Source organism: Patagioenas fasciata, chromosome 11 (genome assembly GCF_037038585.1).
Source record: "Patagioenas fasciata isolate bPatFas1 chromosome 11, bPatFas1.hap1, whole genome shotgun sequence".
Classification (NCBI taxonomy): Eukaryota; Metazoa; Chordata; class Aves; order Columbiformes; family Columbidae; genus Patagioenas; species Patagioenas fasciata.
In genome coordinates this window covers 21,120,780-21,147,764 of record NC_092530.1, presented here as the reverse complement: position 1 = coordinate 21,147,764, position 26,985 = coordinate 21,120,780, and the positions used below count along the sequence as shown (strand labels likewise).

The window sequence follows — 26,985 nt, the reverse complement described above, 5'->3', positions numbered from 1 at the left end:
TCAGCTTACCACCAGCTGTGAGATATAGAAGGAGAGTTTAGATTTAAATCTTGGTGAGAGAACACCTCCCTTGCTGCCCAGGGAAGTGGTAGAGTCACCATCCCTGGAGGGCTTTAAAAGGTGTTTAGATGAGGTTCTTACGGACATGGTTCAGTGCTAGAATTAGGTTATGGTTGGCTTGATGATCCTGAGGGTCTCTTCCAGCTGAAATGATTTTATCCCTTCCAATCCTTACATCCCCTTCCCATGTAATTTTTGACTCTTCATGCTCCCATCAGACTAGCTGCAGGAGGAGCGTTTCTTCTCTCCCCATCCTGCAGGACCTCAGTCTCTTGGTCAGCATGGAGCCAGCACTGGAAATGCTTTGCAATTAAATGTTTGCATGGGGAGTTGCAGGGAGGCGAAAGAGCTGCTCTTATTGCCACTAAAATGACAAATTCTGTTGTTTGTTTGTAAACAAAGAGACCTTCCCGTGCTGCAGTGTAAGTCAGTGAAATAACTTTCTTGGAGCTTTTGCCTGGGCATCTTCCTTTCCCAGCAGGATTCAGGCTGCTGGAGTTGCTCAGTTGTGCTCTTGCTGCCCTGGGAGCCCTGTCTGCATCCCTGGTCTTCAGAAGGTGGAAGGAGCCCTTTGCCTCTCTGCAGAGCCTGTGGGTAGCTGGATCAATATCTTGTAATAGGGCTGGTGTTTCAAGTGAATGCTTCCAGCTTGTTATGATGATAAAGTTCCCACATATCAAATAGAAAGTGGATTTTACATTTGCCTAAGTACATAAACTTGAGCGTAATTACAGCAATGACTGCTTGCTTATACCTCAGATCTGGCCCATCTTGCATGACTCTGTGTAGTAATTACACTTCAGAGGACTTGCTTCTCTTGGTAGCAGCTGCATAAATCTCTGTAATAGGGGAACATCACTCAAGGACTATTTCCCAGGCTTCTGTTTATTGCTTTTCTTCCTTTCATACATCTGTCAATTAAATAAAAAAAAAAGTTTTGGAGTTGCCAGCCACAAATCACTGTGGAATCAATTCTGAAAACCTTTGCCTATAGATCATATCACCCTGGAGAAACTGAGGGGTTTAAACAACTTATTTAAAATGTGGAGTTTCTTGATGCAAACAGAAAAAAATGACTCCTGGAAGCCACATTTTGCATTAAGAGCGGTCGTGGCTGAAGGCATAAGCAGAGGAAATGCTGCTGAGTTGCAACACATGCATGAGAAATGTCCCGCAGCTCCATTTTACTGGATCAGTGGTGCGTGGGCTGGGGGGACATCGGCACAGTGCTCCCCATAGGGGAGCCCAGCCACACCAGGCTGATACTTTTAATTAAAAAAATGCGAGGGAAGTGTCGTGCTGTTTCGTGAGCGGTATTAATGTTCCGGGAGCAATCGTAGCTGGAGGCGTGCATCAGGCATTGAGCAGAAACTTGGTCTCCTTCGGTTCTGCAGCCTGGGGACCAGGTTTTTGCAGCTCTGGAGCACGCTTTGGCAGGCTTGGAGGTGGGGAGCAGCACGACCTAAGTACTGTCAGCTGCGGCTGACTGTTTGGAGGGGTGGGAGGATGTAATTCATGCCAACGGTTTGAGCTAGATGAGGAGCCTGGTGCTGGAGAGGAGCAAAGGCAGCATGATGGGAAAACACTTTCCATAGGCTTTTCTGAAGTGGAGACTTCATGCCAGCTCGTGAGCCAACAACTTAATAACTGTGCTGGGGCAACTTAATAACTAAATCATTTTTTTCTTACACTGCCTGTCTTGGTTTTCTCCTTCCTTTTGTCTTTTCCCTGCATAATTCCTCAGGTATAAACAGTAACTTGAATTTCCATTTATTTTTTCTTGGTCTGTTTTTTCTCTCATTTTTGCTATTGGGATTTATTTGTGTTTGTGGTGACACTGTGGATAATTGGGCTGGTGTGTGTGTGTGGGTGGAGGGGAAGGGGTGAGTTGCTGCCTTGCTAAGATGGGGAGAGGGGATGGGTGCCTCTGCCCCTCATTGCGTGGAAGCTGAGGAATAATGTTCTCAGCAGAGATATCTGCTGGTGGGTCTGTCTTCCTCCTCCCACAGCACAGTGCAGTTTCTAACTTTTTGTTCATTCTCTTTGATGGAAGCAAATATAGATTTGCCCTAAGAAAACAGAGGAGGTGAACCTTTTGCTTTTGGAGTTGAGGTGTAAAGCTTTACAGCTGGCTGGCTGAGCATGTCAAACTTCCTTCTCTCTTTATTTTCTTTTCTTTTTGACAGCTGGTGTGTGCCAACATCCCAACTCTTCCCGCTGGCCTCAATGCACCTTTGCTTGTGAGCTGGCTCCCTTTGTACTCCTGCTCTATTATCGTGTTTTTCCTGAGTGGGACTAATGATACTCCTCCCTGTGCAGCCTTTCCATTTAGCTTAGTATGGTGGTTTAAGATCTTAGTTTACTAGATAATTGAGTTTTCTGTTCTTAATTATTTCAGGCCTGCAAGTTGCTCTCTTGATAGTTAAGAGAGCAGGAGCAGAACCCTAAAATTTAGTAACCTCCCCAGGCAGTAGTTTTATAGTGAGATCATTAAGTTTATTTTTTTTCCCAAGGGTTAATTTGAACAACATCCTGAACAGTGTTCTTCACAGTCTATGGAATGGCTATAGAGTATGTGCGTGTGACTGTAATGAATGTGTGTGCTGAGTGGGTGCCCACAAATTAACTCCATGTTTTTGATGACAGTGTTGTTGATCCATTTGTACATTTGTTAGGAGGAAACTCTTACTGTGTAAAACCTTTTTATTTTCTCCATAACTTCTTCTAGAAGATGTGATATTATAGAGTGTTATATTTGTGTGGCAATTGTCTGGCCAACGTTGTAAGACTTTGGGGGGAATGCGGAGCCAGATTGCCTTGTGAAACACAAGGTGGAATAGAAAATAAAGGATAATTAAGCAGTAATAAATATCCCATGTAGTACTAATGCTATTCCAACTTTAATCATCTATTGAATGAGGTTGGTTTATAATTTATATCTCCTTAATTAGGTTTTTAAAAAGATCAGCACTTAACCTAAGTTCTAAACAGTTGCATTTCCTTTTCCCCCCAAATTCTGAGCATTAAAAGCCAGTAACCAATTCATGAGCCCCTACTCACATAATTTAACAGAAGGTTTTTAATTAAAGAAAAAAGTATTGAAACAGTTGGGGCAAAATCCACTATATTTAAAGGGTGAATCACTGCTTTTATCTGCTTAAAGCATGATGCGGACTGTGAAACAATTAGAGAAAGAAGATTAACACAAAGCTGCAGCTTTATGGGTAATATTAACAAACTGGTGAGCTAAGAGGGCAGGATGAAGCCCTCTGACATTTCCAGACTGCAGGAGGTGAAGATGCCGCTGCACGGGGTAGCAGAGCCCTCCCGTCACATGGGGATAAGGCTGCAGGAATGTAACATTAAGCAGAGCCAGTTTCTCATTTTTGCAGTGCCTGGGGTGAATTTTTGGGGAATGTTAATCTGATTTAAGCTGCTGTTGGATCTGGGTGGGCAGGCTTGTGTGCCCAGTGGAAAGCACGGCTTGTCTGCTTGTATCGGATGACAGGATTGGAGCGATCCTGGGATGCTTAAAATCAAAATACAATCCTTAAGCCTTATGAAGGAGTTCACAGCTGCCTGTGGATGATCTCAACAGGCCTTTTTTTTTTTGACATTTATTCCACTTAAAAGTTTTTCACTTCTGCTGTGCTGACCACCTATCTGTGGGAATAATTGTACATCAAAGTAAAATTTAATGCTTTAGATTCGCTGCTAGCTGGTCTTTGGTGGAAATTCCCTGTGTCAGAAGAAGGAGCAAGAGGGAGAGCGCTGCTGAAATTTCTGCAGCTGTGGAGATTGGTTCTGTCGGCTAGGAGTGTATGCACAATTACTGCAGCATTTACACTGCTGCTCCCCAAGATGGCATAAATGGCCCGGTGCTGCGAGGGTGCCTGGCATCCCTGCGCCCGTGGAAGGGGCCGCATCCAGCTCCTCCTCACCCATACGAGTTGGGTGTCAGAGGGTCAGGCTGTAGTCCCTAGCATTGCATCAGTATCACTGGTCTTGCAAGGATTGGCAGGTGAGCATCAAAATGCAATTTAATAAAACTGTTGGAGTAATTCATGGGGCACTTTCTTTCAAAAAATGATTTTGTATTGATTTATAGCAGAAGGAGGAGGTTGTTTGCAAGGACTGAGACTGGCATTACAAGGCGTAATGACTTGAAACTTTCAGAAAAAGAGGGGGTGTGTGGGCTGGGAGATAAAAACAGTCTTAACAGTAAGGGCCATTAGGCATGGGAATGGGCTTTGCTATCTTGCAAGGAGCTATCACTGGGGGTGTTTGTGTTAGATAAAATGTCTAGAGGGGGTAGACTGGGAGGCAGCCGGTTGGATTTGATGACTCACAGGATCTTTTCCGTTGTGTTTATGCAGCCAAAAAATGTGTGGCAGTTTAAATCACGCTAGTGTCTGGTCCATAAGCTTGTGGTGTCCTCCCAAGCATTCGAGTCTCTGCATCCACCACGCTGCTGGAGCACCTGCACCTTGCACAGGTCTGAGCACTTGGGGTGCAGGATCTGGGTCTCTTGGGTGATGCTGCAGCAGGAGTGCAGAAGAGGGTCCTCCAAGCAATGGCACGAATAGACCCCAAACATATTTGCTGACTGGAAAGCTCTGTCCCTGTTTCATTGATGTCTGCTGGGGTCAGTGGGGTGGGTTAGTGGCTCCTGGGGGACTGGGCTGCTGGGCATCAAAACCTCCTTTCCTTACTACTGGGACTTACAGATGGGACAGCTTAGGTCTGCTTGCCATCTGGGAAAATAGCCGGCAGATGGGCGTCAGGCCCCTGTTCCTTGGCTCTCTGTAGCAATGCACTGCCCCAAGGACTCTGTCCCCGGTGGCTTATAAGAACCTGTATTGACCTGTTGCATTTACTGTGACGTTTCTGGTCACTGGAGTTAGTTGGCTATCTCTGTAAAATGTTTTAAGCTGTCAGAGTTAATTCCCAGGCTCTTTCCTCCTCCTCTGTGATTGCTCTCCTACAGCATGTGTCTGTCTTTCTTTACTTACTTCACAAAAAGAAAAATCCATTTAAGGGGAGAAACTGGCTTAATTGCTAAAAAGAAGGATGGGAGGTGAGTAGGTGACCTTGCTGCTTCCTATCCCTGGCTTTCACTTGCACAGCTCTCTTAATTGCCGACTCTCAGATTGTCTGTATTGGTATTTCCATTAATCATGGAAGGCTTTTTTTTTTTTTTAATTTGAAATGTGACCTAATATAATAAATATAGGAGGAAATAAGGTTTGTATTAACAATAAATTTATGTCTTTATTGTAGTGTTAAAGGGACCGTGCTAAGCCTTTTTGCGGTGTAAATTGACTTGGATTTGACTTTAAAAAACCTCTTAAACTTGCTGTTCTATTACTGCTTCTCTCATTAATGCAGTGTCTTGCTGTTACATGGTTTTATGGTCCCTGCTATTTTTTTCGATGCATGAAATACCTGTCGCTGTGCTCCTCTGGCATGGGCCAGCTCACAAACTGCTGAGCCTCCATCTTTAGGTGTCAGTGGCGCTCAGTCTGTCAGAGGGCGTGACGGAGGAATTTGTGCTGCGTACTCCGTTTTGTAGAAGGGAAAACTGAGGCACCAGGTAGGGATGGTGGTGTGGGTCACCCTTTGCTATGTGCTGTTTTGCAACCATGGCAGGATTTGCAGTGGTTAAAGCTGCTTTTGCATGTGAAATGCATGTCAGACGAAGCGTTTAATGTTGTTTTTCCCAGGCTGTGCCAGGGGAAGGGATGGGGCTGGAGGGAGGAGGGTTTCTGCTGTCGCTGAGCCCTGACAGCTGGTTTTCTCGCTGTGGTGTGCATTGCTCTTCTTCAGCAGGTACCTGGTTGAACTGACATTAGTATTAATCCTCTTCTTCTAGCGTATACTTGCAAAAGTGAGTTTTGACACTTTCTAGTAATTAGTGAGACAGTGGATGTGAGTAATCCTTCTAGAGCAAAGACCTAATTTACCAAACTTGCTTTTATTGAGGGGAATAAAAACCTCCATAGCAAAAGGGAAGTCAGAAAGAGGGTTGAGAGGTGTGTGGAGCCTTCAGCCCTGTCTGGGCAGTTGGTCCCTGGCTTGGGGGCTGCTTCCTAATCCTGGTTCTAGGCAGTGCTGAGCCTACTGGGAAGCTGCTCCTGCAGCCAGGGGCATGCTGCAGTTTGGATGGCAGATACTGAAGTGGGGGGTTCTTGCTGCTGCCTGGCCCTGGATGGCTGGTTTTAATGGAGTTGTTGCTTACTGTTCCAGTTTCTAACAGCAGCATTAGATTAGATGTAGTTTTGCATGATGAGGGCCACAGTTTGCTATTGAAAGTTGATTGGGAATGAGACATTTTGTTGCTGCCGCTTCCACCTCTTCTGTTCCATCTTCTGTTATGTGAATCCAAAATATGTGTTTGTGTGTGTTCTTTTTTTTCTTGATTTTATTTATCACCTTTTCGCTAGCAATACTTCTCTTAAAATTATCTACTCCTTCCAGGAGTGAGAGCTTTGGGAATGTCAAAAACCAAAGTTTAGCATCACTGACCAGTGCTTTGAGTTGCAGATTGAACTGCCAGCGCAAGTGCTGTTCCTTTTGCCATTGTCCCTGTTTGTTTTTTCTCTACCATTCTGGTGCCTGGGTGGAGGTGCTGCCCATGCATTCCTGCAGCCGCATGTCTGCTGCTGAAAATTTGTCCCTTGCAGTGCTCAGGGCCTCAGGCCCTGTCCCTCTGCAGTGGGACTGGCACAAGTGAAGTGATGGGCCTTGGGCTTTCCCTGTTGCAATGGAGGAAGGATGAGATGGTGAAATTGCTGGGAGGACTCAGGAGATGTATGCTATTTAGAAGTCTGCACTAAAAAAAAGGTAAATTGTTATTGTTGTGCCCTCCTGTTGTTACTGTTATTGCTGTAGATGCAAAAGGATGGAGATCCCAGGCAAATAACACAGTTATTATTTGGTTTAAGTTGTTTTAAATCTTCATGCAAATTACAAACATAGCTTGTGCGCTGAGCTACGCGCATTGCTCTACTCATTGTAAATCCACAGCTTCATATCCTGGCTCCTTTTTCCATCTCCTGCTTCATCTCTTCTGACTGCCTGCTGCTCTTTGCAGATGTCCCGGCAGGGGACGGCGGGGCGATGCTCCGGGTGTGCTGGCAGGGGACGGCGGGGCGATGCTCCGGGGATGCAGGCGGGAGACGGCGGGGCGATGCTCCGGGGATGCGGGCGGGAGACGGCGGGGCGATGCTCCGTATTGCTCGGCACTGGCACGTCGGTGGATGGAGCGTGTGGGAGCTGCAGCGAGCAGCGCGCTGGCAGGCGTGCGTACCAGCTCTCGGGGGTGATCGCTCAGCAATCCTGTCTCTGCCTTATCAGTCTTCTCCTTTGGCTAAGCCGCTTGCTCAGGACAAATTCCAGAAACGTCATCAATTTGCCCAAATAGTAATTGCAGCAATGTGGAGTTGGTTTCTTCTCCACTCCCAGCAATTCCACATCCTAATGCAAATTTTCTGCCCTTCTTGTGTGTCTCTCCAGGGTTGGATCTGCAGGTATGTGTCCCCAAGGGCTTCACCTGCTGCTCGAGGAAGATGGAGGAGAAGTACCAGGCAACAGCCCGCCTGAACATGGAGCAGCTCCTGCAGTCTGCCAGCATGGAGCTGAAGTTCCTGGTCATCCAGAACGCTGCTGTTTTCCAAGGTGAGCATGGTGGGTGATCCAGGCAGGCAGTGGGAGGAAGAGGCACTTCTGCTCCTCTTCGTCGGCGCCTGGCAATCAGAAGAGCAGGTGGTTGGAAGCTTTCTGTTCACTTGGTTTCGTATGTTTGTGTATATTACATATGGTTATTTGCGATAAATAATACACCTGATTTTGTATATGCCTGCTCAGCGGGGCTTGTCCTAAATATTCCCGCAGCTGAAAAAGCAAATGTAAATTTAAAGGCTAAACATCTTCGAGTGCAATTTTAAAAATAAATGAAAACCCACTTCTCCACAAATTAAACTATCTGTGCAAGTGCTGTCTTGTCTGATTCTAACAGTCCCAAAGCCCGTGTTGCAGCAAGGTGATCTTCTTGCAAAGCTGGTGTAACACTTGGTAGGCACCTGACTAAAATGTGTGTATTGATTATTATGATCCACCGCAAAACAAAGGTGGCTGTTCCATATAAAGATGGGTAGAGGCCCCTTGTTCACCGGCACTGCCCCTCGTGCTCTGCTTGGCCCAGGGTGCCTGAGTGCTTGGTGACCCCTGATGCCACACTGTTTGGTGGCCCCTCTCTTCCTTCTCTAATGATGTGATGTATTGCGTTTTTAGCAAAACTGGTCTTTAACAAGTATATTTCTACTGTGGATACACACCAGTTTGTATTACTTAAATCTGCAATCAATTTTTTAGGACTTTTACACAAGAAAAACTTATTCCATCCATGGTAATGTGCAGTGAAATGATTGCTTGTTTGAGTGCTCTCCTATTGAGGTTCCATTGTTCTCTATTAATGGCATTTTTGCCTATGTTTAAAAAAGAAGGCATGAGCAATCAAGCAGTTTTTTCCTTCATGCTGATATTTTTGCAGAATAATTGATTTATTTTTGTTCATGCCTTGCTAACAGCAAGTCCTAAAGCCTGTGAGATTATGGCAAAGCTCTGTTCTGGTCCACAACTGACTGATGAAGTCTAATGTGTTGTTTTTCTCAATGTGAGATCAAATAAATCGCTGAGGAGGTAACGGTGCATTTTTTTTTTTTCTTCCAATGCTTCTTAATACAGTGACCATTAAGTTCCAATTCTGCTAAACAGAATGGGAATGAAACTTGTGAGAGATTGGTTTCCTAGGCATTGAAAATGTGGAGTAGTTTCAGAGATGGTGAATAACCTGGCTGGAATGCATAGTGTCTACCTCCTCCCCTACCATTTGCCAAAGACATTATAATGTTAGAGTTTCTGTTGTGTGTAGGAATGACACCCTGTGTTACCGCAGGTTGTGCACAGCATAGCAGAATCGGGTGCTTTAGCTCCGAACTTTCTGCCACTTCTGGACAGAGTTAAATCACTTGTTTTGATATTTTTATTTTATTTAAGTGTGATTTCCATCCTGGTCATGAGAGCGCTTTTCCTGTGCAGGGCTTTCAGAGCTGATGTTACTCTGAAAAGCCTCGGTACGCTGAATTGCCATTCTTCTTTGCGGTGGGGAAGAAAAGTGTTTAATTGAAGAATTGCTCACTGCTGCCAGTTATTAAAAAAGATCATGACTAATTTTAAAGATCTTTTGCAATCCCATTGTAGAAGAGGAATGCCTAGCTGGAACCATTGCTTTAATTACCTCATATTAAATGTTTTGTACTTGCCAGGGCAGATTATTAAACTTTGAATATAATGTACTTTAAGTTTCGTCTCAAAGTCTGCAGAAGAACACTTTTAAATATAGGTGGATTTTTTTTGATTGCTGCTTGTTTAGGAGTATTTTGTTGGCTGCAGTGCCAGAGGCTGGTCCTGCTATAGAAACTGTGCTTGAACCCAACATATGGTGGGTGTCTGATTTCTTGTCTTTTGGCACTGCTAATGGTAGGAGATGGGCTTCTGCCTCTAGGCATCACTAAAGAGCTGGTGCTGGCAGGTGATGTCTCACATCAAACCCCACCAGTATGCTTTTGGCTTCATCCCATATCACCAAGGTGTGTGCTGGGGCAGCTGATTGCAGGAAAATTGCTGCTGCCCTGGCACAGCTGGGGAATGTGGGATGCCCATTGCATGGAGGTGTATGATGCCTATCGCAGGGGGGATTCAGCTACAGGGGGGATGCTGGAGCGCTCAGGGAAGAGACACTTGTGACATCAGAGCTCCTGTGGTCCCTGAGCATCTCCTGCAGGTCCTGCTGCTGTGTGGTGGCTCTGTTTGAAGCTGGGGACAGATGTCCTGTGGTTTCAGGAGTTGGGACCGTAGGAGTGGGACAGCTTGAAGCAGCGCCAGCTCTGCTGGGGAGAAAGATCTGCCCGTGTGTCTTGTGTCGGGTTGTTCCCAGTGTCTGCCGGGGATCCTGCGCTGAGGATGGGTAATTGTGCCAGTCTCTAGAGCAGGGTAGTGTGTTGGTATGGAAACACATCCTAAGCACTCATATTACAAACACAAGCGTGAAACCCTTCAGAGTTAATTTTAATAAGTTTAGCCTGGCATCTAAAGGGACCGCTAGTCTGACAAACAAAATCTCACCCAGATGTTATTATTTTGCACCAAATTTAATTTCTTTCCGCTGAAGCTAGAGAGGCATCCCTACTGATAAAGATCAAGGGAAATTGTCTGGCATTTGCAGAAAATCTCATCCAGGCCTATCTGTTACAATGTTCACCTAGCAAAGTTTATTAGATTATTAGTTTTAGACCCTTGGGCTTTTTCTTTCTTGCAGTTAAGAAGGAAAAATCCCAACAAAAAAAAATCCTCCCTTTGCTAAATTTAAATGGTACAATTAGCTCCTGGTCTTATCTTACAGGCATTTTTAGAAATTATGAAGATGATTTAAGTAGTGATATAATCCTTTGGAAACTTGCTGCGCTTGACAGTGTTAAAATGGATTGTAGCTGCCTTGGCTGCAGTTAAATCTTACTCTAGGATTTCTTTGGGACAGGTTTTCTGTTTTCATGCAGTATAACTGTGCTGGTATCTGCCTGTATGTGCACTTCTCAGTTCAGGTTCTCAGCTGACGGCTGTGCAGTTCTAAATTGCTCTGAAGTTCTCATCCAAATTAACTAGTGACTTAGTGCAACTAACCTGCTGTGGCAAACTGCGAGAGCCCTGCCTACACTTTGCTTTATCTCAACCTTAGATTTTGGCTGTTTGGTGGGGTTTTTCTGGCCCTGCAACCACCTAATGTTTTTCTATTAAAATAACAGGAAAAGCTCTCGACAGACCCTACTGATTTCCTAAATATTACATCTGAATCTGTGAATGTTTCAGCTTTGTGAAAGGTAAACTTGAACAGGAAAATACCAGGGTTATTCTTGTGTGGGGGATTTTTTATCTCTTTTTTTCCCCCCCCCCCCTGTTCCCTGGGGTTGGATTGTGTGCATGTTCCTCAGTGTGATCCCTCCTGCTTCTCAAGTGTGGGAATTTTCTTTTGAGTGATCACTTAATTTCTTGTCTTGCATATTGACTGTATTGCACTGTAAATAATAGAAAATGAAAGCTATAGCAGCCGCTCAGATACAGCTCTCCATGTTACACTCCTAGTTCTTTGTCCAAGTGAAAAGGTACTTTATAAAAGGGGGAAGGGCAGAAGGACCCTCCGATTGAAGAGAAGCCTCTGCACCTATTGCTTTATGTAGGCGTTGCTGGTAATCTTCCTCCTCCAGCAAGCATGAAGCACAGGCATGGGAGAACTGACTACTGTAATGCAATGTGTTTGTGGAGAAAGTTGCTTTCATTACTTTCAGTGATTGCTCAAAGAAGTGATGAGCAGGATCTTGCGCTGCCCTTCTGCAGCCCCGGCTGTCGACATGAGTCACATCCAGGAGCCGCTCTGTGCGTGGTGCAGAGGCTGAGCTGTCGGGATGTGTCTGGCTGCTCTGCCGCCTCCTTGCAGTGATGGACAGGCTGCTGGAGTGGAGCAGCGGTGGTGTAAATCTTGAGATATGCTGTATACCTGTTTCTGACCCTGAATCTAGCCAGCCCACTGCCTGCGTGGGCGCAGAGATTGCTTCCACTCGTTTCTCACGAGGTGCCGCGGGGCTGCAGAGCTGCTGGGACTTGGCTGGAAGTGTGGGGGATGTTGGGAAGGCAGGAGTGCAATTACCTGAACTGGAAAATTGGCTGGGTGCTGCAGTGGAATCCCCCTTAGTGAAAGCCTGTGGGCTTAAAATTCAGAGCTGATCTGTTTCATCTCAAAGGCAATGGCATTTAACCTTCTGCAAATGGCAGCTGGAAGTCTGAAGGAGCTCTGTTAGGTACCTAGTGGGAGCTTGCAGGGGCTATGGAGATTTGAGGAGCTTTTGGGATGTGTGTATTGGTGTAATTTCTAGAAAGACAGTTATAAATCATTACAGATAAACCTGCTTGTATGTGTATGATATTCTTGTATTCGTAGGAGAATTATGTTTTTTATTCCCTCTGGAGCTGAGCCCGCGGTGGTTCTGGCAGAGCAGGCGGTGTGTGGAGGATGTTGGTTCATCTCCTCTTGTGTGCTGCGGTAGGATGAAGGCAGAGCTGTAACTCTTAGTCCTACTGGGCGGCTCTGAAGGCTGTAAATCCCCCATTAGGCATAAATGAAGCCATTTTTGTTATTTATAGTTATTTACACTATCCATTCATATCTGTCAGGAACGAAGGCAGTTTTGACATTGCAAGCTTCTATCAGGTTATCTTTAATCAGTTTAGAGGCACCTAAGCCACAAATATATCAAATAGCCAATCCTAATGTCGGAGTCCTCTAAAGTATGACTGAATTATTTATTTTGTTATGATGAAAATGTCTGGGCTTTATTGGGTTTTCTTTGAAGAACTTGATTCTGCTTGAAGTCTAGAAGATAAAAGATCAGTGATTGTCTCTCCAAGTTTCTTACTCTGAATCCTTCAAGGCTTTTCATTTTTCACAAGCTGCTGTTACTACTTTAGAGTCAAGGTGAGGGAGCTGAAATTTCTTTTATTCTATTAAAGAGGTTTAAGTGTAGAAAAAGTTCTATCTTTACTAATTATGCCTTGCATGAGTAAATCCGAGATGCACGCAGCATCAATTAGATGAGATGGGCTGCGTGGTGGGAGCTATTGCACGTTAATCACTGAGAAGAGTCCACTGATACCAGCGCTGCCCAGCAGAGCTTGTGTCTTATTGTTTGGAATAGCTTAATACTCCAGTGTTGTTAAGCCAATTAAGTCTGACAATGCAGAAGAGTCTTTCAGGTATCAGCAGTAGGAAGAGCCTTGGTGGACAGGCTTTAGCACTGTGCTTCTGGGGACTTTGGCGTTAGCTTCTTGCACAGCTTTTCTATGCAGGAGAAAAGTGATTATGGTTAACCAAATAAATGTAAAAAACAAACAAAAAAAAAACGCAAAAAAAAGCCCAACAACTTAGCAGTAGTCAAATGTGATATAAGTGGAGTGGTCAGTTTAACACCTGCAGGTGTGTTGTGAAAAGTGCATGTGAAAATGTGAACTCTTGCTTGTGGGCCCGTAAAATATTAAGCTGTCATTTCAGAGTGGACTCAAAGAATGAATTCGTTTTTGGAACAGAATATCAGAATTCTAATTAGAGTAAATAAGCACCACAAATAAATCTCTGTATCATCTTGTAATTCCTATGCCTAATTAGTGCTCTGCTAACCCAAGTCTCTCTGTATCCTTCTCTGATCCACCTAGCTCCAGAGCAGCAGTTCTCTCTGAAAGCTTCTTGTTTTGTTGTTGTTGTATTTTTTTTTTTTTAATTAATGTGTATTTAAAATAGGAATTGTTTCACTGGGTCAATTCAGGCCTATATTCTGCCTTTGGCAGTGGTTCCTGCAGGTGCTTTGGATACACAAAGTTTGTACTGGAAAACTGTGGCGATGTGTTTCCCAGGTTGATAATGATGTTCTAAACCGATGATTACAGGTAGGTGGAAAGAGCTGTCTGCGTGATGAGAGATCTCTGGTTGTCAGAATTGGTCTAGGGAGGTAATGTTTCCTTTCAAATAACCAGAACTTATTGTTCATAAATCACAGTTAATCTGTTTATTACACTAGCATACGAAGCTGGAAGTCTGGTGTGTGCCATAATGCTTAGCTTTAGGAGCAGAGCTGTAATAGTAGCAGCAGTTTCAAATGATTTGGAATTGGGGGATCAGCAAAATGCAGGAGTTTGTGGAGGCTCTGGGCATTAAAAATGACTGCTGAGGATTGATGAGTTTCTTTAACAAATTGTAAAATCCATCAGGCAGGAGTTAGGCCATGAAACTGCCCTCCTGAGCCGCATAAACCATGGGTTTGGAAGTATTGCATGACAGTGCACGCTGCCAGGAAGGGAGATTTTGAAAGCTGTTTGGTTTTGCTTTTCTTTCTTCCTCTCGCTGCCTGACGTATCAGTGCCAGGATGGTGCTGGCACGCAGCTCCCCAGGCTCTGGCTGTGCTGGATGGGGCTGCTCCCAGGAGGAACCTTTTGGTGCTCCTCGTGGTGCTGAGCCCGGGATGTGGGGCTCTCCTCTTGTCTGGGAACGATTCTCCCTCCTCTGCTTCAGCCTATACCAGAGTGCTTGCATTTCCCGTCATCTTCCAGAACTCCAGGCACATCTCGGACAGCTCTGCCCAGCCCTTGCAGCTGAAGGATGGCTCAGCACGCACATCAGTGGCCTCTTACGCTCCCATCTGTGTTTCCATGTGGACAGGGCCTCTCTGGGTCCCCATGCTGGGTGTCCGTAAGCTGAGCGCTGCAGGATGAGGCTGCATTGTGCCCTTTGCAGGGGTCTGGCAGCCAGCGGTGACCCTCCAGCACACCTGTGGAGGAGTGAAGTGTGTGTGGAGGATGTTCCCAGCCTGTGGTCCCTGCTTTTGGGGTATTCATGGCTTGAAGGGTGCATCTGTAGGGAATTGTGCGCAGTTGAGATCCCTTCCCTGTGTCCTGCCTCTTTTATTCTTTCCCTTGCAATTAAATAATGCTGATGCCCTTCCCCTCATCAGTGAAATGAGGCTTGGAGGTTAAAGGGGGGCTTTTTGTAACTTCCTACATGCTGCTTCAGCAGGTTTTAAACATTGCACTTAGCGTCCGGGCTTAATGGTCCCCAATTCAGAATGTGTGGAAGAATTCCTGGGTACCCGTGAGCCTTCCTTTGGCTACCGGGATACTGTCCCCTGCCAGATCTGCTACTGCTTTTCTGCTGTGAAAGGGTGTTTTGGTTTAACAGCCATTCATTCACCCCCTTGACCTCCCGGCAGGAGGGGGAGAGAATTGGGGGAAAAAAGGTAAACCTTGTGGGTTAAGACAGTTTAATAGGGCAGAATGAGAAATTATAATAACAATGATAAAAGAATATATAAAATGAGTGATGCAGAACGCAACTACTCACCACCCAGGGGTTGAGGCTCAACCCATTCCTGAGCAACTTCCCCCAAATTATATACTGAGCATGATATTGTATGGTATGGAATATCACTTCGGCCGGTTTTGGTCAACTGTCCCAGCTGTGCCCCCTCCCAGCTTCTTGTGCAGCTGGCACAGCGTGAGAAACTGGAAAGTCCTTGACTACTTAGCAACCACTAAACCATCAGTGTACTATCATCAACATTATTCGCATTCTGAATCTAAAACACAGCACTATGCCAGCTACTATGAAGAAAATTAACTCTATCCCAGATGAAACCAGGGTGGTGCTTCCCTGCTTCCAAGGGCTGTAGGGAGGCATTGGCTATGGGTGCTGCTCCCTCTGTCCCTTCTGCTCTAAATCCGTGCTAGCAAAACATGATCTTCTGCCTGTGTGCCCCATCAGAATGTGAACTGTGAGATAACCAGGGAGCCAGGGCTCCTGTCTCCCTCCAAGTCTTCTGCTTCTACAGGTGAGCTGTTTTTTTGTAATTACCTTTTGAGCTGCAAGTTGTCATCTTTTGATAGTTCAAGTACTAACATTCTTAAAATGCCTCCTAATGCTATAAAGCAGTCAAATTACATCTTCCTAGCTTGTAGCAGGATGATATAAATGGCATGTTACCCTTGAATGTGGTATTTATAGAACTGCTTGATGCCATTGAAAAATGTTTTTCTGCTTTGTAATTCCAGTACAGAAATGGGCATGGCAGCATTTTCCATCTCTTGGCCTAAAAGGATAAATAGAGGTGTTCCCATTGTGCGAAGTGTTTAAAATGCAAACAAGCTGGTTTGAATTTGCTGGGGAGGAAAGGAGGGAAGAAGCCAGCACGTATCAATAAGGACAGGGACTGTCTCTGTAAAGAAGACTTTTTGCTAGATTGTCATCTGCTTGACTTTTAAAGCAGCAATAAGACATAGCGATAAAATGGCCAATGGTGCATTTCATCTGAGGGGAATGAACTCTTGCTGAGCCAATTAAACTGTCCATACGCTGTGGTTTCACGTTCTCTCGAGCAGACTGGGTCACCTCAGGTGTGTTACTCACTCTTTGTTACTTCACCACTGATGCAAAATCAATTTTAGCAATTTATAATCTTTCATTTTACTGTGAAAGTATATTAATCTGTGAAAAACACCACTCAAATAGTGAGGGCAGATGAGAACTTTCTACATGAACGTGTACAGCTGGCAGTGCCTCTTGGATTGCCTGGTATGTAGAAGCCCATGGCTTTTGCACACACTGGATGCACCGACAATCCAGTTTTCAAGCTTTGGGCTTTATCCTTAAAACTTTCTAAAATCTAAAGGAGTGCCTTGGTCTAGTTTTTCACTACTCAACTGCAGTAGGTTGAAATTAGCTTTATTCCTCCAGCCCAGAAGAGTCAGGCCTTTCTGCATTCTTTGCAGTATCAAGAGCAGCAAAGAAGTGAGCATGGCAAATTCATAAAACAGACTGCTTGTTAGAAAATAAACGCATCTAGCATGGGTGGGGGAGTGATGCTGAGGGATGTGGGATCTTCCCTGTTGTTTTGTTTCTGTGGCAACAGTATCTAAGTGTTTGGGTTTAGGTTTTCCTCCTGCTGCTGTGAAGGGGTTGCAGGCTGGACTACTTCCCGTTCAGACCGATGTGCCTGGGGAGGTGCTACCTGGAAAACCCTTCCATGCAGTCACACTGGGATGCTGTACCTGGTGCTGTGTCCACTTGCAGCCCTCAGAGTGGAGGTGTCCGTACTGTGAGATGCGGCACCATTGCGCTGGGGTGACCTCGTTGCTGCTGTGTTGGACATTGCTTCAGGGTGACCCCATTGCTTGCTGCATGGACACTGTTTCTCTGAGGTAGGTTTTGTTTTGGGAGCTTCTTGGATCATCTCTTGCTTTACGGGTTATTGGTGGGTACTCGGTGGACCTGGAGAGGTGATGTCCCTGTGGTGGTCCTTTCTCTGCTCTACCAAGCAGAGTGTGCCAAGAGGTCTGCTTTTCTGCCTGGGGAAGGGATGGCATTTGTCTCACTGGTGCCCAGGGTTGCAAATCCTCTCCTCAGCTGAAAATAGCAATGTAATAGTTACTGTCTGGCTCAGTTGCACTCATTGTGGTGGTGTTTTTTTTCTTTTTTTTAAGCCAATAAGAAGATTAAACGCTTCTGGCTTTCTGATAAACATTGGCCTAACAGGTTTTTCTTCTCACAAAGGGAAGATATTTTTGCTCTTAATCTTGATCCAGAAGTCTCAATGACACCGTAGCTGATCACTGCTCTGGTGCAACCTGTGTGCTGGCGGTGCGTGGGTGGAGGGCTGGACTCAAGATCAATTCCTGTCGCCACACGGTGAATGCAGGAGTTGGTTGCAGCACGCCTGACAGTGTTTTCAGCTCTGCTTTGCATTGTAGATCAGTTCAAAACTGCTACAAAACAGAAGCTGGTGACCAATGTGGTAACTTTTTTCCCTCCCTTCCCTCTGCCGTAGTGCCTGGAAGTGGCATTGGCGGGATGGCGATACCTTGGCATGCTCAGACCTTATGCTGAAAAGGCACGGGGAAAATACTTCAGAGTGTATTTATGCGATGAGCTAATTAACTTTTGATGCTGGATTTAGCAGTAGTTAGACTGAACCTAATTGTTGCAGTGTGCCCACCAGCTGGCTTTCTTGGTGTGGCTTTGATGTGATGCTGGATCAGGCCCATTTGTCCTGTGTGACACTGGTGGGTCAGAGTCGGACAGCTGGGTTTGCGTGTGGCAGCTGGGGCTGCACAGGGGATGGGTGAAAACTCTCACGTGTGAAAGTAAATACATTTCCATGAAGTAATATATGTAGGAATCAATGCACCTCCTATAACAAATGAAATGTAGGAAGCACTGCATATTTAATCTGCTAATATTTTTTTTTTAAATCTTAATTGGGAAAAAAATAATCTGAAAGTGTACTTGGAGAGAAACCTCACAAACCTGTTGGTTAGAAAGTGACAATTAAAAAACCAACCCTCTGAGACAAGGCAAAACAAACAGCAGTGTAGATCAATTGTAAATGAATTCTGTTGCTGATTACTTCTTCCCAAATTTGTCATCTTAAAGTCAGAAAATCTATGATTGAATGTCATAAAGAAGCAATTTTAAAAGCAGTAGAGAACAGCAAGGCTGCCTCTAGGATTACAGCTCACAGCTTTGGAATTCATTCTTTTTGAAGGAAATTGGTGGGTAACAGATTGCAGTAGTGCAGCTTATTTGTATTAGTCAAGTTCCTATTATGATTGCAGAGAAAAATGATGTTCTTTTTTTTAGGGAAAGGAAATTAAATAGGCCTAGTAATCCATGTGAGGAGATTGGCTTACACTAAAAGGGGAGGAAAGAATGTGAGGGCTAATCAGATCAATGCATTTCCTTGAATCTGTCTCATTAAAAAAAATCAAATTGCTACTGAATTTCTGAGGAATTATATTGAAATGACACACATGCTTTTACTGTTTTTTAATTACAAAATGATTTCAATCGGCATGAGTCTCCCATCTAAGTGGGCTGTATCAACTGTTCTTAAATATTGGCTCATAAATCCAGAAAGTTCTTTAAATGGAAGAAAATAGTATCCCTGGTCCTTCAGCTGAGAATGCCAGCCCAGATCACGGCAGGGTGAGAACTATGGTTTGTACAAGAGAAATCTTCACTGGCTCATTTAGGTGCACAATTTCCCTCTGGACGAGGCTTTTAAAATTGTTATTCATGCTGTCATTTTGTCAGGGGAGTGCTCGGTCTCTGATGTCTGGCTGCACAGCCGTGATGAGCCTTCTGATGAAACCTTTGGGAATGGCTGTGTACTTAGTGAGAGCTGGATGGAGGTCTTTGAGATGGCCTGAGAAGGATTTTCGTGCGTGGTGTAATGCATTGTCCCCCTTGGCTGGGTGGAAGCAGGGCTGGGATGCACAGCTGGTGAATGGTTCTGCAGCGGAGCCTCCTCTTGTGTAGAAAACACATTAAAAAAAAATTAAATATACAGTCCTGTCTAAAGAGAAAAATGACCAGGAGAATGCTGAATCTCTTGCACAGCACTTCTTAGAACTGAAATGTTTACTACAAGGAGCTGGCTCCTGCTGTCAGTGCCTCAGTAAGAAATGTTGAGAAGACACACTATTTCTTTTTTTTTTTAGCTGACAGAACAGCAAAATCCCAGTGCTGGGCAGCAGTCTTCTGCTCGGCCTCTTGTGGAGGACACGGTGATAAATGATGGTCCTCCCTGTCTTTGCAGAAGAGCTGTGCGTGCTGGTTGGAGAGGTTAATGTTTGACCCTCGGGCTGTGTGCAGTGTGGTTCTTGTGTGTGGGGCACCACAGTCAGCTCTGCAAAAACGCACCCGCGATACACTGAGACTGACCCGAGGCTGTCCCAGGATTAGGCAGCGAGCTAGTTTTAGGTGAGATTAGGGGAAGGGATGGTGACTCTTGCCTGTGGCCCTGCAGGAGGGTGGTGTGGCTGCTTGGTGAGCTGTGTGTGGAGCTTTACCTTCTGTAGAAACCGGGGGGACAAGAGGAAGAGGATGGTGGGGTGATACTGTGAGTTGTGCTGGAGACTGAATGCCTGGAAGCGCTGCAGGTGTTTGGTGTGTATACGAACTGCCCACTGCTCCTGGTTTGCTGTAGTGTGTTGGTTCAGCTGGGATGGAGTAAATTTTCACAGAAGGCTGAGAATATCCTGGGTTTGGCTGGGATAGAGTTAATTGTTGCAGGAACCTGGGAGGGGATACAGCCAGGACAGCTGGCCCAAACTGGACAAAGGGGTGTTGGATACCATATGGCCTCATGCTCAGTATAAAACTGGGGTAACTGGCCAGGGGAGGGATCACTGCTGTCTGTTGTTTTGGTCTTGGAACATTTGGCACAATGGTGTTAGAGCACAAATTGTGGTCTGGGGTCTCTGCTGTCCCAGGATCGGCTGTATGGGACCGGTGCTTGCAGTCACTGCTGGAGAGCAGGCTGGGCATTGGTTTTTTTTTTTCGGGTCAATGAGTGATTGCGTTGTGTATGCCTCACCTTGCATATTCCTTCACTGTGTTTTATTATTTATCTTTTCCCTTTTGCAGTTCTATTAAACTGTTTTTATCCTAAAACTTAAGTTTTACCTTTTGTTTTCCCATTTCTCCTCAGCCCTCTGAGGATGTGAGTGAGTGGCCATGTGGTCCTAGTTGCTGTCCGGGGCTAAAACACATACAGGTTCACATCTGCCCAGCTGTGCTGGGTTCCTACGGCAGCTCTCCCTGGGGCTGGGACCTGAGATGAGGCTGAGATACATGCATTTTCCATCTCCTGGCATGAGGGGGAAAGCACGGATTGCAGTGACCAGGAGGTCACGCGCTTACTGCAAGTTGTGTGATCAGTGTTGTAATAAATGAAGAAAGTGCCTGCTGTTTAAATGGGTAGTCTTGAAACGGGGGAGGAAAGTCTGCCTTGAAGAGCACTTGTGCTGATGTAGTCTTCGTTGTCCTTGGGAATGAACTTTGTGATTTCTGAAGAAAGATTAAAGGTGTGTTTCCATACAGAGTAGCTCTTCTCATCTGTGTTTGCTGAGAGATGACACTTGCGTGTTGGAATTTGCAGCAGCTTTAAAGCCGGAGGTGATAAGCTGTGTCTTCCCCCTCTCTTGCTTTGTTCATAGACTGTTTGTTTAGATAACAGCCTGGAAATTATATTAGTAACCCTGTGCATCATGTTTTGCTACCAGTGAAGAATAAGCAGGGCATTTGACATTTGAGGAAATGGTTCATTTTCTAAGGGATGTGGTTCATAATCTACTTCTTGAACTAATGGACAGTATAATATTTTTTTTTTACTAGATTGCATAGATTTTTGCCTTGAAGATGCTCTGTAAAGTGCACTGCATTATTAGTATTAAATAAAAGCAAATGCTTCACATCAAATGAGAAGGCAGTCTTTGAACTGGCAAGAGGTTGAAAACCATTTATTTCTTTAGCTTGTGATGCTTCACCGTGACATAGGTATGAAAAATAATTAGGCTCGCTAGCAAGTAAATATTTGATCCTGAAATGCGTCTTCAAGATACAGAGCTGAGAGAAAGTAACCTCTTCAGATGCACATTGATTCTCCTGGATTTGTCTCACATCAACAGCTATATTGCCATTTCTTTTTCTTTCAGAAAACTACATCAGAAGAACATTATCGAGGGTGAAAAGTTTATGAAAGTTATGAACAAGCCAAGCAATCCCTGCAACCTCAACTTGGTTTATTGTGTCCAGTGCATTAGAATACAGCTTTAAGTCATAGCATCATGTGTGTTTTTCCACAACCTTATTCTGTTGTGTAAGGGCACTGACTCAATATCCCTTAGTGAGCCATTTTCTTTCTCCTTGCTGTTTGATGCCTGGTTCTTAATACTTCCAAATTACACTTATGGACAGAATTCTTCAAAATTTTCAATTGCGTGTGAATACTTCATTTTCATGCTGTTTCATGATGTCCTAGGCTGAGTAGTAGCACATTGCTTCCACAGACAGAACAAATGAAATTCAGAAGAAGCTGAATTAAGACCTTTTTTGATTGTGTTTGCTGCAGTGTAGCAATATATATTCAAGAAGGTGGTCTTCGGTTTGGATACAACCTCTTTGGTTAATGCTGGCTTTGTATACCCCACACCTTTTGACTTAAGGAGCTGGAGGAGCAGTGTCCAGCTTCCAAGTACTTCAACTTTGCCTTTAAGTTAATAAAAAGGAGTAATAATGCACCAAAACTTGGGCTATCTTTCAAAACGCAGGTGGTTTCAAGGTTGAAAACAAACAAAAATTCAACTCTTGTTTTTACCTCCTCCCCTCAGTGCACAAGTGAGTTGGATCTGGGTCCGTTCTTGCAGACACAGCAAAAAACCCTGAGCTCCACCACACCCAAAAACTGTGACAGAAGTTTATGTTTATACAGACTTTCATGGAAGCCTGTAAAAAGCTGAGTTCTGTTTCAAAGTCTGGGAAATGCTTTAGCTAATTAAAGAAAAGGTCAGCAGCATTTTTTTACTGTAGACATAAAAAAATCTTTCTCCTTTGCCTTGTTCTTGTTCTTAGAAGCAGTCAAACCATGTTTGCTGAAATAAAAATTTGCCTGAGGCAGACAAAAGGCATGTGAAGTTGCAGTCCAGATGGTTAGAGCTTGGCAAAGTTATAGGTAAGTAGGAATAGGGTCTAAAGATGAGACTCATTAGGCAACTGTAATATGCAGGGCTACCAGCTCTGCCTATCATCAGTTATAATATTTAATCTGTATGTCCGTGACAGAAAGATATTGTGCTGTTCTGAAGCGTGATCAGTCATTCAGAGGCTTGGATGGGACTCAAAAGCTGTAGCTAAAGTGAATTTACTCGCAGAATATTGAGAGCGCTTTTTATCATCTATATCTATGATGTTAGGAACGTGTCACCTTGCAGCCAGATCTGCAGGAGCAGGACCTGTTGGGGCCATGCAAACCTGCTCAGGTGTCCACGTCTCTGTTTTACTCCTTCTGTAACCCATCTTTGTAACAGATGAGCATAACAAATTTTTGTTAATAAACAAATCTTTCATAAATTTGAGTTTGTTACTGTTTCACTGATGCATTCATAATGAGAAGTTTTCGCTCTGATCCTGTAAACAGCTATGCCTTTTTTTATTCACGTTTGCAGTGCTGCAGGAGTTGGTGTGAGCAAGTTAAAGCATATGTGGATGTTCTTGCATGGAAAGCATTTTGATATCAGTTTTTAAACTCTCTGGAGACTAATCCAGCAAGAGAACTTAGTTTATGGGCTGAGAAATGATCACCTGTACAAAGACTTGACTGTAAACGCTACAAATGTGCCAGAAAAATGTTCAGAGTTCCTTAATGTGCTCAGAGGAGGAGAAACGGAACAAAAGAAGAAAAAGATGCAATTTTATCTGTAGCAAGAGTTGAGCCTGTTTTAGGTGGTGGGCTGTGGAGAAGATGGTGCAGTAGCCCAAGTTGAGCCTGATGTCACCTTTTTGTGGGCAAAGCACTGCTAAATTCTGAGAGTAACGTTGCTGATCATGGTTCACAGGCAATAAAAAGTGGGAAGAACACCAGCAGGCTGGAGCAAAGCTTCCTTTTTAAGTTGTACCAAACTCTGCTTTTGAGTTATTCTCGGTTGGAGCTCCTCTGCCCCTTTAATACCAGGTTTTGGTACTAAAATCAGCTGTTAACTCAACAAAATGATGAAGTTGGGTGGTGACCTGAGCGCTTAGATCTTTAGGGCTGTAAACTCCCGTGGAAGTGGGGTTGGTGTCTTCCATGGCCAATGCCCATTGTGTCTGATCCTTTTGCCAAGGCTGTTCTGTGGAAACATGTATCTCTTGTTGTGTTTTCATAGGAGTCTTAAAGTAACTCACTGTGATATATTTGAGGGCTCCAGGAAGAGCGTTTGTGCATATATTGGAGAGCTGGGGTCACAGTAAAACAGTGGCAGCTAAGCTCAAGGGTAAAAGAGGACAGCAAATGGACTCCTCTGTGTTATTTCTGAAGACCTCCTGCCTTGTCTTGGCTGATGCACTTTAGGAAGGCTTAAGGGATCCCTCTAAGAGACAGGTGAGGTCAACATGGTGCTTTTCTCCCATCCCCTCTATAGACAATTATAATTTTGTGTTGCCACCTCTTCATGCAGAGGAGTTGGAGGAAGAATTTAAGACTGACTGGGAACTGAGGATCAAGTGTTGCCTCCCTGCTCTCCTCCAGGCCTTGAGTGCCCCTTCTCCAGAAGATCATCCAACTTTTCAGCCCACTCCTAAGGCAGAGGCACTTGGTTCTGTGCTCCCTATAATTTGAAACTAGTTTGCTGTTCTAACCTGCCGGTGGCTAATACTACTTTTAGCTCCCTGGCCCCCTCCCCTCCGCTCTCCGTGGCGTGCCCTGTCTCCCTCTCCCAGAGTGAGATGGTTGAGGAGGTCATGCAGTATTAATAGAGAAGCAGACCTCTGATTTTGTTTCTGCTTATGTACTCTGACATTTATGACGTTTTCTGAAGTGTAAAATGTTTCACAGAAAACAACAACTTGGCTTTTGCTGAAAAATTAATTATGTTGGCACTTCCACCTTTGCAGTGGGCTTTTGTCAGAGGACAAAGCCACTAATGCAGGGGGCCTGGTTGAGATGGCGGAAGGACAGCAGTAGCATTAGATAGATCTTTTTACCTTAGTGCAGATTCTCTAATTAAACGTTGATTATCAGGGAGCGATGTAAACTCTTCAGAAGGCATTACCTTCTGTGCACTTACAGTATAGAGCTAATTTATACACCCAAGTTTATCTGCTTCATAAATCAGTCATTCCTCTAATTACAGTTAACGGACTATGACTTTCTCTGCTCTTCGGTGGCATTTTCTGTTTCCTGATGATGCACAGATACAGCGGGTACAGCAGAACACATTGTGATCCTTGTGTCCTGCTCTGGGGAGCGTGTGAAGGTACAGGTGGGGAAAAATAGCTGGGGTTTGTGCTTATGTGTGTGTGCTTCTTAAAAGCTTTTGAAGAACTAGTTTAGTAAAAAGTACAAGGGGAGGCAGAACACTGAGGGGCTGTCCTCTTGATCCTTTCAGTCCTTTTGAGTGTTGATTTTCCTTTTGTCCTTCAAAAGGAAGGACTCACCAGGGAACCTCCATTTTGGAATAGGGAGATGATAATGTAGGTTCTTGCTAATATCTAGAATTAGGGGCTACATGTCCACCTGCATGGCAGTGATGTATATTGGGTTATAAATATACAGCTGTTTGTACCCAGCCCTAGCTAAATGGTGCTGTTGTGTCTGATCGTTTCTCTTAGGGGTTTGCAGTCTAAGTGTAAAACAAGTGACAGCAGTTGAGTAGGGAACAAAAAAGGGGTGCAAAGAAACAGGTGTAATGATGAGTGTGTGAGGAGCTGTGGTCTCAGCATCACAGCAAAAAAAGGTGGGAAGGAAGAACCTGAAGACCTAGAAATAAGTAGCTTTGTCCCTATCTCTGATAGCCCTTCAGCTGCAGTGGGGCATGGAAGAAAATCAAGTAGTCAGCCAGCTTATTCAAATTTCTGTTTTATTTCTTCAAACGGTCTTCAAAAAGAAATGGAGCTAGAACATGGGCTGATAACATGAACAGAAAAAAGGAATAATTATTCTAATCGGAGTTTGCTTGGCCATTAGTATTCTATTAAATTTTCCCCTGCTTCTAATGATATGAGGAACACTGGATACACTTAAAAGGATGCATGTCATTAAAATGATATTTGACAACAGTTCTTTCACTGCTTATGATGCTTCTGATTGTTAATATAGATAAAATGTAAATGATAAGAATATAAAATCTCCCTTTTGTCTTTCTAACGTTTTCATCTGCCTATTAAAAAAATTATATGGGAAAGTGAGTAGTCTGTTATTTAGTACAGTGGTGTCACCCAGATACTTTGAAATGCTTGATGGCATAAAATGAAGTGTCCTTGGTCTATTTTGCTACTAGTAATGACATTTTAGGCTAAGTTATGGTTGCTCTTTCAAAATGCAGTTGCAACATAATCCTATTTTTTTATGCATTATGCTACTGTCTTGCAGAATATTATGTCAGGTTTTTAATAAGCTTTTAAAGCCCTGTAGCATAGGGGTGGCTGTTTTATTTGGCTGAATCCTCCCTTACTGTAATGTAGCACTGCATGGAAGTGTCCATCTCTCTTTCATGGTGTGTATTGCTCTGAAGTTTAAAAGCATGCAGAGGATGCCGTGCAGGAATGGTTTCCTGCCCAGGACCTTACAGCATGTGCGCTTGTCAGATCCCCGTTGCCCGGCTGTAAGAGGTAAAGAGGAACAGTTGGGCGCTACATCTGCTTTCAGCCATCTGACTTCTTTTTTCAGTACTTGCTGCTGCACGAGTCCATCTGGAGGTTTTGCTTCCTCTGCCTCCTGTAATGTTATCAGGGTCGGTCTTGCTCAGAGGAGATGGTAGCTGTTCATTGACTACAGCAGGGTAGAGTAATAGGGACTGTAGTAGTTGCTGACCAACACTGTGTGTATTAATGGCATGTATAGGTGCAACTGAACGCTTCTGGCAGCTTTGCCGGTGACAACAGTTCTGCTGAAAGGTCCTCTGCATGGAGGCGGTTTGGGCTAGCTTGACTGAGATGTAGTCACTACAGCTGTGAAAAATGGAAGTGTAGTTTTATTTGTGCACCACTGGCCTTGCTCCTAACCAGGCTGCTTTTGCAGGCAGCTTTTACTCCATTAGAGGGAATATGCCTTGTTCCTACCGGAGTGTTTTCATAGCAGAAGGTCTGTTCCTTTAGTCACAGAACTGAAATATTTGCTGTCTGGCAGATGTAGGTGTACAGTGCTGTTGGGTCACTGGTTTTGCAGGATGTGTCCTGATTTCTCCATCTGAGGAGGCGGTCTGCAGCTTATGCAGCCCTGCCAGCAGCGAGGGACACGTCCTGGCCTCCAACCTCTGCTGGAGGCACCGGCTGCCCCTTGGCAATGGGCTGCAAGTGTCTTTCTGTGGTCGCATTGACTGCTTTTCTACCATCTACATTGTCCTTCTGCACAACTTCAGCAGCAAGGCATCTTGTACCGACCTGTCCCTGTGTAATTGTATGTCCTCCTTCGTGCTGTTTAATGAACTTCACAGACTTGAATATAACATTATTGCTGTTGCAGAGGCCTGCTAAATATTTAAAACCAAAGCTTAACGAATGATTACAATAAGGGTTGTGTAATATGGTTGCAATAGCTAAATAATTAAAATTTTAAAAAGCGGTTTAACACATCTTTGTGGTGCCTGGGGAGTAGACAAGGATATTGTTTTAATCACTTAATAGCAATTTAACAAGCAAGGTGGTGTAGCAGATTGAGGGGTGTTAGGAAGTGCAGTGTGGATGGAGAATTGAATCGGATTAAGAGACCAGCTCAGTAAACAGGAGCTGGTTATCA

At 44.4% G+C, this 26,985-nt stretch overlaps 1 protein-coding gene across 1 annotated transcript in view; it reads left to right on the top strand.

Annotated features, from left to right (window-relative positions):
• Window positions 1-26,985, top strand: part of GPC3 (glypican 3) — a 149,514-nt gene that overhangs the window by 1,653 nt on the left and 120,876 nt on the right. The window contains exon 2 of the mRNA XM_065846453.2: window positions 7,576-7,737. Coding sequence (XP_065702525.1) covers window positions 7,576-7,737 — 162 coding nt within the window. The remainder of the gene's footprint in view (window positions 1-7,575; window positions 7,738-26,985) is intronic.